Source organism: Kryptolebias marmoratus, linkage group LG7 (genome assembly GCF_001649575.2).
Source record: "Kryptolebias marmoratus isolate JLee-2015 linkage group LG7, ASM164957v2, whole genome shotgun sequence".
Lineage (NCBI taxonomy): Eukaryota > Metazoa > Chordata > Actinopteri > Cyprinodontiformes > Rivulidae > Kryptolebias > Kryptolebias marmoratus.
The window spans coordinates 20,323,946-20,338,931 of NC_051436.1; the positions used below are offsets into that span (position 1 = coordinate 20,323,946).

Sequence of the window (14,986 nt, forward strand, 5' to 3'; positions counted from 1 at the left end):
TATGTTCATCATAAGGGGTCTTTGGGCTGCACTTCGTCTGGCCCCTCACCTAGGACCTGTCTGCCTTGGGTGACCCTACTAGGGGCATGAAGCCCCTGACAGCATAGCTCCTAGGATCATTGGGACACTCAAACCCCTCCACCACGATAAGGTGGCAGCCCAGGGAGAGAAAAAACTGAACTCCTCACCATATCTGTACGTTTGAGGCCAGACTCCGGTGTTTTGTAAAAAATGCATTTAAAAAAACAAATAAGAGTGACATCCTTTTTTCTGTGAACTTTGAGCTTATTAAGCCTGTTTTTTCACCTGTCAAACTTAAACTAAGCATAGCTCAAACAGTTGCTTGAGACTGAACAGCTGCTGCACATTGACAGACTTTTAGAACCATCCTTTGTTGTTTCATGAATAAAAGTCTTGTGATTTATCATATCTAGAGCAGCAGGTTGTTGCCTGCTTTGAGCACATTGCATTGTCAGGCCATGACACATCTGTGTGCCTCTATCTTTGTGAAGACCTGGTGATTAACTGTTTATTTTTCTTCTTGTCTTAGACTTAAAAGTTCCAGTATTTTTGTGTTTCAACTTGAGGCTAAGCACACAAGACAGTTGTTCAGCTCCTCTTGTCTAACAATATGGTTATTATTCAAGATTCTTAAAATTTTTGTTTTTCATATCATTTTATTTAGTTTTAAAGTCTGTAAATATGTTTTTTTTAACAAGTCATTGATGCAAATGGGGTGATAATTTTTTTCTTTTACTTTAATAGGACAAGTGAGCTAAACCTATATTAACCCATTCATCCTTGTAATGATCACTACATAACTCAGATAAAGATCCTTGTGTCTCCAGTCACTATAACTGAATGCACATAATTAAAGATTTTACATGATACTGATACAAGAACATATTTGACAGTTTTTTCATACAACTAAACAGAATATTTCACACATCCACATTCTATCATTTTATAATTTACTTGTACAAAACACTTTTATTTTATTGTGTGTGAACATCCCAGGAGATCAGCAGTTATTAAATATTCAAGAGTAGCCCATCCGGCACCAACAACCATGCCACGTTCAAAGTCACTTAAATCTCCTTCCTTCCCCATTCTGATAATCGGTTTACACTTTAGCAAGTCATCTTCATCATGTCTAGATGCCTAAATGCATTGGGTTGCTGACAGTAGTTGGCTGAGTAGTTATTAGTGTTAACAGGAAACTGAACAAGTGGACCTAATAAAGTGGTTGGTGAGTGCAGATGAATGGCTTGTACTCCTTAAGTTTTAACTGAATGTTTGCTTTACTTTTTCTACATGTCACAGCCGTAATTTTTTCATAGTACATATATTTTCACAGGCTCAGACACAGTTGCAGCACTGGCTGATTAACTGATTCTATGTAAACTTGTAGCTTCTTTGTAGCTTGTTTTTATATTATTTGTGCCTGAATTTGCATTTACAAGAACTCTATTTTCTTCTAAGAGGACTCTGTGCAGTCATTAAAGCTGCTGTGAGTCTGTTTTGAATACATTTTTATCATGCATGTTAATTGAGTATTTACATCCCAATAGTTATTAATAAATAAAAGTAGCAATAAATAAATAAATTTGTATTTTAGTCACAGTTGGCTAAAAGTCAATACCATGTTTTGTGCCGAAATTAATGATTAAACATTCAACCATATCTGCGTTCACTCTTTTTGTGCATTCATTGTGTACACTGGATTCTATGACACAGCTTTCCTGTGTGGAGACACTAGTAGAATATGCAAAAATGGTAGACGGGGAGCAACAGCAGCCTGTTTCTCCTCCTTCAGCTTCAAGCACAACTACCAGAGGCAGAAGAAGACTGATGCCATAAATAGCCATGTTTGTTATTCCCATTCATAATGATAAATGTTTTCTTTCTGAGACAGCCATTGTAGTTTAAAAGCACTGCAGCTGCTCAACAGTGCTCTTATCCAGCTGAGTGTGAAGGCATGTTCACAGGTCTTTTAGGCGATGCTTTGGAAGAAGTTCTGTGGTGGGGGTGGGATTTGTTGATCTGTTACGATTCAAAACCTACCTTTTTCTTGCGTTTTGGAATAAACTGCTCACTGTAGCTTTAAATCCTTAGACCTGAATTACTTCTAGGTATGAGTGTACTTTCAACCTGGAGAGACTCACAACAAAGAGAAGCTGCAATTAAATAGTTTTTTTTGACATGAATGACATAAGATATTTGGCGCTCGAACCTCGGCAGAAGACGCGAGTGTCGACAATAGCAATGCGCTTCGAGGAGAAGCTCAGGTTGAGCATTAGAGGAATCTTCCCCGGGTGGTGGAGGTTGAAGAGGGAAGGAAGCTTGAGAGAGCTGGGAAACTGGGGTTGGAGAAGGGGCGGAGGTGGGCTGAAGTTCGGCCGGCGAACGGATGAGGCCATGATGGAAGTCCTTTAAAACGAAGACTTGCTCGCTGATTGGATATGCTGGAGGCGCGGTCGGATGCTGATGGGCTGAGATGGAGGCGCGGTCTGATGCTGATAGGCTGGAGTGGAGGTGCTCGACGCAGCGATTAGATGCAGGTGAGGCTGAAGCAGGTCTTCCAGTCTGAATTTACTCCTAGGCTTCATGACTGATGAACACAATGGTTCTTTTTAAATTTTGAAATGAAGGATCACTGACCTCAGCAATGATTTTTATCAGTTGTGAAAGGATAAATTATATTTGCATGTAGATTTTACAGTACAGTCTTGTATTTGCTGCCTCCTACTACATTTTGATCTGATTTTATAAAAACACCCAGCTAGCCCTGTTTTTTCCACATGGGCAGTTCCACTTTACTTCAAACTCTGGTCCACAACCAGATGCCTGGGAAATTTAACCTTACACTTTGAAGAAGTGGTCTCAAATAAAGTCTTTTTATAAAAAACTAAAAATTACAACTGAAATTAGTTCACTATGACAAGCCATTTGTTCATCTTTATTCACTTTTTTCTCACAAATTCTTTTTAACACAACCAGTTTTTCCAACCAATTTGTTTCATCAATCTGATGACAGTGTTGCTGCATGTCTTCCTCTTTGTAGGACAGTTTGTTTTGGGCTGAGGGGTTCCTCATAGCTGAGAGATATTGCTTTTATTTGGCGTGCCATGGTTAGAGCTTTATCCAGTGTAAGGGTTTCCTCCTGCAGTCACGTTTCCCTCACAGCACTAAGATAGGAATTAGAAATGAGCTGATCTCTGATAAGTTTATTATCTGTTAGCCCAAAACAACATGGCGCCGCTAATACCCTGAACTCAGCGATATAGTGACTCATGGTTTCATCCACATGTACACACTGTCTTGAAAAATAAAAAATAAAAAATGTGTGTGCATACCAACACATTACCTTCGGGCACAAAACATTTTTCAAGTACAGCCATGATTACATTAAAAGTTGTATCTTGATCTGCAGGTATGGAGGAATGGCGCTGTCTTTCTGCACCCCAGCAGTGTAGTAAGATGGTCTGCTGTCTTTCCTCTGGACACTCGTCTCCAGTAGCATTTATGATGAGCATGTTATGGAACATTCCCTGCCACGTTGTAAGAGGCTCACCGGTATGGTGCAGAAACAGCAGTGTGCTCAGTACAGAAGTGCTCGTTTTCGTTGCCAATTTTGTTGTGGTGGGTGAAAATGAAAATACGTTTTACAGCCTCATCCAAAGCTGTGTCCAGATTCCAGTTATTTGCACCTATCTGTCTCTCCACTAACTCTTTTTCCCTGCAGAGTGAGCTGGGGTGGGTGTTTCCCTGAGGCAGGACCAGTTTCTCAGTTCCTAGCTCAGCTGTGACTACTCAGCTGAATAATGCCTCGGGTACTTAAGGTTGAGTTTGGATCAGAACTCCTTGTGGGAACATGAAAGCAAATACAGATACCTTTGCAATGAAGGCTTTTGAGTTTTCAGCTATGAGGAACCCCTCAGACTTTTGAGTCTTTCCCCCACTGGACGGTTTGGCATAAACTTGTATGTGAATGGGTCAGCATGGAAAATCAGGTAGGCGACAATGAGAATATCAATGTGGTGATAGAGAGAAGAAAATATAGGAGAGCACAGAATAATTAGGTAGTGATTACAGAAATACCAACTGATGAGGACTTAAAAAAAATAAAACTAAGTATTGTTGAAGTGGATACATATTTATCCCAGTAGACTGGTTCAGTAGGGTAGTTCTCAAATGTTTTTGTAACAACATATACAATTTATAAATACATTTTATGTATTGCTAGAATTTAAGTTTACAGACGTGTATGTAGCAAAATATGATTTTACTTTTTTTTTTCAAACTAGAAAATCTTGTAAATAAAGAAATAAATAGTTAAGGAAAAATACAAACAGAATCCAATAATGTATCTTTTTGTCTATCATAATTACCAACTGTACAATCTGACATCCTAAAATCAGATAGATACATTATTTAGTAAATAGACCCTAGTTTATTTTTATTACAGTTTTCTTTTTAAATAGGACAGAGGACAGGAACAAAAATTAAAAAAATACATGAAAAGTGTCACAGCAACAGTAAAGATTTTATCAGCTGAAAAAGAGGAAGGAGTCAGATTTATGGGAGAGCTAACACAGCTTGGCTGAACTCCCACTATTTTACAACTACCATAAACAGGTTCATTTACCTCCTATCACCGCTGGAGATGGGCACCATTTCCCCCATGACCCGAAAAGGAAAAGGCAGGTAAAGAAAATTTCTGGATGGATTTGTAAACAAGCCACCAAAATAAAATATAAGTCACAAAATCTACTTCTATGTATTTGTATTTATTATTATAATAGTATTATTTATTCTATTTTTATTTGTTTAAAATAAATTTTAAAATTTTTCACATTTTATTGTGTTTAATTTATTTTTAAGCAGAACCTGGTAAAAAAAAGGGGGTTTTATGCTTACCTTGAAAAATCTATTCTGATAAGCTGCTAAGGTTAGAATACTCATGTGCCAATATCTTTGAATGCAGTATATTGCTCATAAAATTCATATCAAAGCCCTTCATTTTACCTCATTTTATAACCCAGCTGAACTTGAGTTTCCTTGTAAATCTTTAAACCGTAAATATCCAGAACAACACGCAGAAAGTCATAAGGAAAAGGATTAAAGTTTATTTTGTTATCCTAACATTTTATGATGTTTTTAAGGAGCATTAATGTTTAACTAAATCTAATAATTAACTTGGAAATCTTTATAAGTGTATTTTCACAGTCAAACTTTAGGCTGAAGGTGTGAGCAATCAGACTCAGATCGCTGAGATCGTGGATGAAGGCTCAGTAAACACCGTGGAAGAAAGTGATGACAATGAAACCTTCAACAAAGGACTTCAGACATCAAATGTTTGGACATTAAACACAACAACTTCCCAGAAAATATGTGAACCAAATATCTACATGGTGCTGAAGGAGCTTGGGGCTTTAGAAGAGAGACAAAAAGCCACTGTGAAAGCTCTTGAGGAAACCAACAGAAAACTGGAAGCCAGCGAGAAGAAGGTTGCTGCTCTTAACAGCACACTGATGGAGATCCAGAACAGATATGAAGGTAATAAAACATATTTCAAAGAATTATTTCATGGAGCAGTAAGCAGTGTGAGCATTTAATAGTCAGTGTAGCTATGATTTAATTTAAAAAAAAATTTGTATAAAAGCACTGCTGTAAATGTCACTCAGGAGTGTTAAACTTGGAACCAGTTCATGATAAGGAGGCAAAAAAAAAACGCATAAGGTACACATGAGACTTAGCATACATGTGGGCTGCTAAGGGTACTAACATAAGTCAAGAATACTTACAGTCTATGGCTACTTCTGTGATAAAAGTTGCAAGAATCAAGATTTTCTTTATCCATTTTTTGTCACAGTGATAATTTGTGAGGCATCCATTAAGCTTAATAAACAGACCTACAGCAATACAACATGTCTTTAATTTTCTTTCTTTCAGAACAACATCAGATTGCATTTTCTGCCTCATATCCAACTGATTCCACCATTGGTCCCGTAAATGTTCTTTACCCTCTGGTATACAAGAATGTTCTTTCCAATATCGGAGGTCATTACAGCCAAGTTACTGGTGAGTATTCATTTCTCTCATTTAATGTAATACTTTAATACTTTATACTTTTTTTGTTTGTTTTTACCCAACAATTAAATTTTTATTTAAATACTTTTACTAATGCAATACTATTATACACTTCTTTATATGACCAGCATTGCTAAAGTAATTCAGGTTGTAAAACATGATTGTGCCTTGTTGTCCAACAAATGTACAAGAACTTTAGAGTGGTCTTTAACATCTAATGTTTCTATCAATACAGGATATTTCACAGCACCTGTACGAGGAGTGTATTATTTTTCATTTACTTCCTTATGGTGGGGCGGTGATGGAACCACGGGTGGAAGTTTGTACCACAATGAAAAAAGGCTTGAGTCATGGTACGGATGTAGTGGTATAGAAACGCCTAATTCCACGCAAATAGTTTCCAGGTGAGAAGCCCGGTTCTTAAGGTGGGCGTGGTGTATATAAGGAGCTGTGGCGTTCATTCAGGTGTGTGTCGTCTTTGCTCTCCCGCTGTGTGGCTTGCGTCCTGTGGGATCTGGCCGTGAAAAAGCAACAAAGCGCTGGCTGGTGCGTGTGGCGCTGATATCCTGGTGGTAGGTGTTCTCCCTCCCTCCACTTTAGCTGATCTTGGTCAAATCTAATTTGGAGTGTGATTATAGGTAAAACGTCACGGAGCTGCGCTCCTTCTCTTCCTCGTTCTGCGAGTGTGTGTTCATGTTTGTGGATCGGCAGGTAAGAAATTAATACTCATTTAAGCTTCAGTTTGTTAAAGTTTTATTTAAAATGGTGACTAATTATTTTTCATAGGCTCCCCACAGTTGGACCATTGCTGCTCTGTTCTGCGTTCGTCTCCCTGATTTCTGTACCATCGTTTTAAAATTGGACTGAGTCGGCGTTATCTGCCCTTATTGAAGCAGTGTTTGGGGTGTGGCATCAACGCGCCCGGTTCACCTCCCGCTGCGGCGTGGCAGGAGGGCCACGCCTGGTCCTGNTTACAGCCCTTTTGTTCTTTATTTAGTCGGGCTGATATTGTTATATTGGTTAATTGTTTGTTTGCAGTTGCTGAGGTCCGGTGACGGTGTTGGTGTGGTGACGGCGTCTCCCTCTTCTGCGTGCTGTGATCCTTGAGTGTGGGGTTGTCTCACTCGTTTAGTGTTAAAGGTTTTTATTTTTTTGGGTTTGCTGTGTTGGGTAGATGTCGTCCCCCTAGCCCCCCTCTGGCCGGTAACCTCAGCTACTGCAGCGTTTCTATTTTTCTTTTATTCCCGTTTGTTTTTAGTCTTAAACTGATTTTAAAAAAAAAAAAAAAAACATTTTAACGAATTTTAATAAATGGATTTTGCAAACTTTAAACTGTCTCAGATGTTCTAATCCTCGCATGACTGAACCTGTGTGCCTTAGACCAAAGGTAATATTCTCTGGGCGAAATTCCCAGGGTGGTTGTTGAGCAACCAATTAAAACTCCACAAAATCTGAGTTCCATCTAGGGTCGCCACATGGACATAGTAAAAATCACCCTGTCTCTGGGTCAAACAGTGCAGTCTTACTGCTGCAAGTTGGAGATATGGTGAACATTTATCTTTGGGATCGGAAAATGATTAGTGGAAATGGATACTCTACATTCAGTGGATTTTTGATCTTCCCAAAGTGAAATTTTGTGAACACAGTGGTTTTAACAAAATTCTTTTAATTTGAGATGAATAATTACACACAAGACCATGTAAACATTTGAACAATTTTTATTTTTTTTGTCAAATTTAACAGATTATACATGTTGGTTTTGTTTGCTTGTTCAGATCTTGATAATGCATAACAGAAAATTGGACTTAATTAAAAAAAAAAAATTTTGCCACATTTTCCCAGTTAAAAACGACACATGCATCCATTTCTTATATGCTTTAATGTTTAGTCTTTACTAAAATTTGTTATTGAATACATTCAGTTATTGTTAAATGGCACAGCTGGTAAAATACTACTGAAAGCAGAAATAATTTCCTTTATCAGCTTTGAATTATTCAAAGTGATTCACAGTTAAAGTCAATGACAAATCAAATTTTAAAAAAAGAAAAAGCCAAACTTTAACTTGGAACCAAATAACATGGTATACTCTAGCCTAATTTATTCTGCTGTATCAATCTAAACAGAGAAAACAGTTTTTTTTTTTTGTTTACTTGTTTTTAATTGTTCTTTGCCTTTTACTATCAATTAAAATTAAAAAAGATTTTGTAAGCTCTTGTGTGTGTTTTCTATTTAACGTAGTTGTTGCATATAGTGCCCAATGTCATAAATTGCAGGCTTTGTTTAAAGTTTTTCCTTTCTTTCATTATTGTGCTAAGTATGCTAGCTTCCTTTTCTTTTTAGAGATGCACAGATAATTCAGTGTAATTTATGTGGTGGCCATTTTAAACAAAAACAGCAGGACACTAGTTGGGTCTTAATTGCCATTTTTCATTTGCATAAATTGTGATTAAAGAATATAAATTAAAACTACAAACATAAACAGGTAAACAAAACCCATGTGACCAAATTGAGATTTTCATGATATAATATCCCCTCCCATATGTATCTTAAAGAATTTGGATGTAATGTATTATAAATAGATAGGTGAAAAAGCTCTCAAAAATTGTTCAAACACAACTTTTGGGATAAAGCAGCTAATTTTCACTTTCTTTTTGCCACTTTACAAAAGATCATGGTCCTTTCAAATTGGCATCAGTGCTGACCCGAAATGTAACAATCAATGCAACCCTATTTTTTTATTTTTACAAACTAAACTTAAAATTTTGAGAATTTACCACATCGCAAGATTGAAAGAAAACCTGTGGCATTATCTAAAAGTAATATTTTAAAAGAGAAATGTACATCAAAGTAAAACTAGTTTTAAAGGAATAACTGTAAACCTGGAGAACTGATGAACTTTTCTTATTCTCACTCATCTGAAAGTGATGAGGTATTCTGGGTAGGCTTGGTCATCATGAAAGATAATAAACATGGAAGGGTGCTGCTGGTTGTCCACCAAACTGTTGAAGCAGTCTGTGGGGTCAGAACCTCGAGGAGGGGGGGCTTTCATGGAGGAGTTACCGACTGTATAACGGCCCACAAGGACACGAGCAACATATAGCCGCTTCAGGCCTGACACATCTGCTGGGGAATATGTGTCAGCCGAGTATTTGGCATTGACTGCAAAGTATACCCCTTTTCCATATACAGCAGCTGTAATAGAAAAAAAAATAAACAAAAGGACATCAAATTATCAAGTGTTCTACCTTTTGGGATCAGTTGGGGTTTTTTTGCCAAACGTTTCCTACTTTCTATGAAAGTTTATTATAAAGGAACATACACATTCTAAAAAGACCAAGACTTACCATGTGTTCCAGCATAACTCCTGTCAAATCTGTCTCTTTCGATACAGTTGCATGACTCTGCTGATGTGCCATGGTAGAGAAACTTTTCATGAAGTTCTGCTGAACCATTTTTGGCAATTATACGCTGCCGACAAACACTAAAGGCTTGCCAAAGGAAGACATTCTGCACACGCTCAATCTGAACCAACAATAAAGGCAATTACTATCTCTATAAATGAAAATTTGAGAATCAGTAATTAAAATAAATGTTTTTGTGTAAGAATACTTACTTTGTGAATGCTGTATTTAGCTGTTTTGAGGAAATCAGTGGCTACTTTCTGGTACTCTGATGAGTAATGCTGTAACTCTACCTTTTTAAAGTATTGTCCGTGCATAGACTCCCAGTGTTGTGGCAGCTCCAAATCTAAAGCAGAAATCAGACAAACTGGTGTTATAATTTTAACATGATGCATAATTAAAAGAATTAACAAGGTGTTATAAAAAAATCAAATAAAAATAAAAAGGAAACTTTAAAATGTTACCTACCTGTTTGTGACTCAGTCCTTTTCAGTTTGTATGTTTTGCCTGTCACCCAATCTGTGGCTTCCAGTGTCTTCAGATTTACTCTCACCATCCTGGTATCTGGTGTTTCCATTTCCACAGACACTTGTTTTGTCAAGTGAGCATTCTCTAGCATGTAATTGTCACGCAGGTTCAACTCTTGCCATTCTCCACTGTCATCCTTTATCCCCCACTGGACAGTAAGAGCCATCATTGCCTCCTCCTTATCTTTGAGGTCGTCTTCCAGGGCTTTATGAACTGCTTTGTTTATCAGTTCAGTGACACTCAAAACATCTTCTGCTAAGCCTTTCAGCACATACACGTCTTTTCCTGACCCAGACTGATCTCTTTCTCCAAGTCCAACATTCACTCTCTGAGAGCTCTGATGCTTTTTGTGGTCCAGGCTTATTCCAGCAAGACTGATTCTTGCCAGCACAGCATCCATCTCCATGGCATTTAGCTTAGAGAACTCATGCACATCAACTGTTCGCTCCAACAGCGCTTTCTGCAAGAATTCTTCCAAATCGGTTTTGATGCTCTTGTTGATGTCTTGACCACAGCTAATTACTCGTAACACTGCTGGCTGGGGCTTTGAGGAGATAAATGACTGGCTTTGGGATGCTGAAGATGTTGAAAATGTTACTGAACACTTTTCTTGCAGCATCTTGAGTTTTTGTCTAGCATTTTCTACAACAAGAAACACAAGTACTTAGTAATCTCCTAAATGATTATCATTTCTGATTATCATTTCTGATTGATGAAAGATAATCACTAAGACCTAACATTATCATTTTGCTCTTTTCTAAATGAAAAAAAATACATTTTTATTTGTGTGTGTGTGTGTCATGTGTTTTTGTTGTTTATTTTAACAAACGGAGTCAAAAGTCTTGTTGTCAAACCTCTTCATGCTAACTTGATGTTTTCAAAATTACAATCCAGAAAACATCAACTAATTTATATTGAAGGAAAATCATCTTAATAGATTTGGAGCATTTTCAACTTTGTGTTGTGAAACATACCAAGTTACAAATCCTCTAGCAGAAAGTCAAATTTTTAAATTATTATTTTAAATTATCGAAAAACAGAAAACTGAAATAGCTGTTTAAAGTAGAAAACAAAACAAAAAAAATAGAGAAAATAAAGAAAAGATAAGAGAATCTTCTAAATTTGATGTTGGTACTCCTGTTAATAATTGTATGTGCATGTTAGCATGTTAGCATGTTAGTACTATCATTTAGACTGTAATAAGGACAACAGATATACAAAAAAAAAAGCTAACTGAATTATGAAAGTATTGGAACAGTGCGGGCAGTTCCTTTCTTTTTGCTGCACACTGAAAACATTTGAGTTAGACATCTACAAATACTAAACTATATACAACATGAGCTTTGAAGAAAAATCCTAAAGCGGTTAGTGAAATCAACAACAACCTCCAGAGGGCAGGAGTTAGAGGACCACAAAAGCACAGAAGCTACACCATACAATGCAAACCACTCATCAACAACCTTTGAAACTCTTTCTCTGCCTCCCGAGTGTGTTCTGCATGTGGGCCAAATCAATTCCTAAAACCATGACAGACGTAGCCCTAAAACCGCTGATCCTGAAATGAGTTCAAAACAGGCAGAACCCATCAGGTGAAATCTCAATATCTGAGAATGATTTTGTGTATTAAATTTAATGAACATGTTTTGTACAGCCTACAGACCAACTTGTTCAAGGAAGCATAATCGGTCACTTTGAAGTCTAGCTGTTACAATACTTTTGCCCACCTAAAATTTGGTGCTCAATTACAATAAAATGCTATTTTTTTATGTTGTGTATCTGATCCATATGTAAACACTTGGAAATATAAGCTGAAATGTTGCTTTGTTGTCTCGTATTTATCCTTTGATGTCAAACCTAAATGTTTTCAGTCAACAACAAAAGGAACAGAATTGCCCTTACTATTTCAGTACTTTTAGAGGGGAGTGTATATACTCACCAGCTACTTTAGAGAAATAGGCATCTAGACGTGGTGAAGACGACTTGCTGCAGTTGAAACTGAGCATCGGAATGGGGAAGAATGAATATTTAAGTGATTTTGAACGTGACATGGTTGTTGGTGCTAGACAGGCTGGTCTGAGTATTTCAGAAACTGATGATCTCCTGGGATTTTTACACACAACAGTATCTAGGGTTTACAGAGACTCATCAGATCTAGCAATATTTTTCCAATTTCTTATTGTTGAGCCTCAATTTCCTGTTCTCGGCTGACAGGAGTGGCAGGCGGTGCGGTCTTCTGCTGCTGTCACTCATCTACTTCAAAATTGGATGTGTTGTGCATTTAGTGATGGTATTCTACAGGCTTTGATTGAAACGAGTGGTTATTTGAGCTACTGTTGCCTTTTTATCATCTCCTACCTGTCTGCCCATTCTGCTTTGACCTCTGACATCAAGAAGGCATTTTGGTTCACACAACTGTCACATGCTGTTATTTTATTTTTATTTTATTTTATTGACTGATCTTTAACTGTAGAGATGGTTGTGAATAAAGATCAGCAGTTTCTGAAATACTCAAGTCCATTCAGTCAGACACCAACAAACATGCCATATACAATCCCTATAATTCACTTTTCTTGCCCATTCTGAGGTTTGGTTTGAACTTCAGCAGGCTGTTTTCATAATGTCTAGATGCTTAAATGCCTCTAGATGACAGATTTAAAAGATGATAAGGAAGAAAATGTTGAACAAAGAAAACAAACCTTTGAGGCTCAGACGAACAATTTGTCCAAACCGATTCTCCAGCTCAGATCTGTAAGAACATTACAAACGATTAAAATAAAAATAAACATTGAGTGATTTAGAGAACAATGCAGTGTGATTGCCTTAAGGTCAACATCTAACCTGAAAGCTTGAAAGACTGGCTGTTGCAGGATGACAATGCGGATGAGGGAAAGAGAATTTGGCCTCAAATCCGTGATAGCTGAAGCTATACCATCCAGCATAGCTTTGCAAGCTGTGTCATAGCTCATACCAGCTTGTCCTGGAGAAACAGATGTTTTTAGTAGCTTGTATTCATTTTTTTGGCTGCAAAGACAGGTTGGATTTTTATTTTATTTTATTTTTGAATTGTGTGCCTTAAAGGCATTTAACCCAAATTTCCCACTTTTAAAACTTTTCTATTGTATCCTAATCTAGTGTTTCGCTTATAATTGCATTGTATACAGTTTTGAAACAAATTTTAAATAAAACTAGCATTTCTGAAAAGAATTCATGTCACCTGTTGAGTGTCATGGCAAAATTAAAAAAAAAAAAAAATTATTTCAAGTGATCTCAACACTCAGAATATGTGTTAGGGATCAGTCTCAGTTACCACCACCACCAAAATTTAGCTCAGCATGTAAGTTTTTTCCCCTTTTTGTATTTTCTAAAGTCAATTAGCTGAGGTAGCCATCATGAGTTGGGTTGACTCCAAAAGGTAATTATTTGTAGATGTACTTTGAATTAATACTATGTGAAAGTTTCATCAAAATCCTTTTTATGGTTCATGAGATATTTTGCTAACAGACAAACACATGCATGCACGCACACATACAGACAGTTACACAATCACCTTCTTTTAATGCAGAGGCCAATAATCCAACCAAACTAAGTAAATCTTTAAGAAAAAAACTATTTAAGGTTAAGTGAATGAATTTTACAACTACTTATGTCAGGCACAACAACATGATGAATCACCAACCAGTATTAATGGCTGGGAAGGCCACTGAGCGGAATCCTTTGCTCTCACACTGCGCCAGTATCTTTTTGCAGTTTTTGAGAGTTAACTGAGGGTCGCCTTGAAAGTCGGCATGAATGATTTCCTTACAACCAAGCAACCCAGGACCTGTGGTGCACATCATATCTGCTGGAATGCCAACTGAAAACAAATACAAAAACAGAGATATTGTTTGCTCAAATGATTTTGGGTAACATTAACTTCATTAAAAGGCCAATAATGTTTTTTTTTTGTTTTTTAATCAGCCTAATTCTTCAAAGAAGGTTTTCCATAACAAAGATACATTAGCTTCAAACAACTTTTACATTTTTGTAAATTCATATTTTTCTCCTTGATGTTTACCTTTGGCTAATTCTGCATGGACAGATGGCCCTGCTGCAGTCAGAATAGCTTTGGAGACACCTGTTGAGTTTATAGCAGCAATGATCAAATCAATAATCTACAAAGAAATAAAAAAACAAAAAAAACAAGCAAAGCTTGAACAATAACATTGATTAGCTCATACCAGAATGTTGCTTTAAGAAGCCAGTTGTGTTGACAATGACATCTGTTCCTGCTTTGGTGATGTCACCACAGACAATCTCAAGTGTGACTCCACCCAGCAAGGCTGTGACTTCATCATTTTTCACAGAGACATGACGGTAAAAAGAAGCTAAAGGTGTGATAATAAATAAATAAGAAAAATTTTGTTAAACATTTATTGAAATCTCAAATGATAGATTTTAAAGTAAGCAATGTATTTCTACCAGCAGTAGATAGCTTTCTGAACACCTTTATTTAGGTGAAGCAGAGATTAGTCTGGACCAGATACTTGAGATAGCAACTAATTAGTGCAATATCAAGTTCAAAGCAGATAACTGCCAACTTAAAACTATTTAAATATCAAAAGTTCTATAGGAGTTATAGGAGCTATGGTATTCAATGTGAGACTTGTTTAGCAAAACTGAACTAGCAGAGTAACTGTATGATACAAGAGTAATGTGATGAAGTTAAGGGATGAAAGACTAAACTAATTGCTAAGAGGCTCTTTAATTTTAAATGAGCAAATGATCAATGATTATCAAGAACAATCAAAACACTTATTTGTGTCCTGCATATTACTCATTTTCATACATGTAAAATCTAGCACCCAAATAAAAATTCCCTATTAATCAAAATCTGGCATGGGCTCAGTTAATTTGGAAACAAATCAATTAAAATCTGACAGACAATATACATACACACACACACACACACACACACACACACACAC

At 36.8% G+C, this 14,986-nt stretch overlaps 2 protein-coding genes across 2 annotated transcripts in view; one reads left to right on the forward strand and one right to left on the reverse strand.

The window, feature by feature from the left end:
• The first annotated feature begins 4,001 nt into the window (after positions 1-4,001).
• On the forward strand, positions 4,002-7,057 carry LOC108250795. The gene is made up of 4 exons (XM_017440839.3): positions 4,002-4,013; positions 5,241-5,559; positions 5,956-6,084; positions 6,329-7,057. The coding sequence occupies exons 1-4, from the start codon at positions 4,002-4,004 to the stop codon at positions 6,499-6,501; spliced, it is 633 nt and encodes a 210-aa protein (XP_017296328.3). The 3' UTR covers positions 6,502-7,057.
• A 736-nt stretch (positions 7,058-7,793) lies between these two features.
• Positions 7,794-14,986, reverse strand: part of LOC108250794 (protein mono-ADP-ribosyltransferase PARP14) — an 18,478-nt gene continuing 11,285 nt past the window's right edge. Inside the window, exons 7-15 of the mRNA XM_017440838.3 lie at positions 14,240-14,386; positions 14,077-14,136; positions 13,699-13,875; positions 12,861-12,999; positions 12,719-12,768; positions 9,963-10,664; positions 9,707-9,840; positions 9,438-9,615; positions 7,794-9,285 (exon numbers count right to left, since the gene is read on the reverse strand). Coding sequence (XP_017296327.1) covers positions 9,005-9,285; positions 9,438-9,615; positions 9,707-9,840; positions 9,963-10,664; positions 12,719-12,768; positions 12,861-12,999; positions 13,699-13,875; positions 14,077-14,136; positions 14,240-14,386 — 1,868 coding nt within the window. The 3' untranslated portion in view covers positions 7,794-9,004. The remainder of the gene's footprint in view (positions 9,286-9,437; positions 9,616-9,706; positions 9,841-9,962; positions 10,665-12,718; positions 12,769-12,860; positions 13,000-13,698; positions 13,876-14,076; positions 14,137-14,239; positions 14,387-14,986) is intronic.

Bases quoted from the DNA above. Each gene is read 5' to 3' on its own strand.
- LOC108250795 (XM_017440839.3), top strand. The intron at 5,560-5,955 runs GTAATAAAACAT...TCTTTCTTTCAG, and splicing joins GATCCAGAACAGATATGAAG to AACAACATCAGATTGCATTT. The intron at 6,085-6,328 runs GTGAGTATTCAT...CTATCAATACAG, and splicing joins TCATTACAGCCAAGTTACTG to GATATTTCACAGCACCTGTA.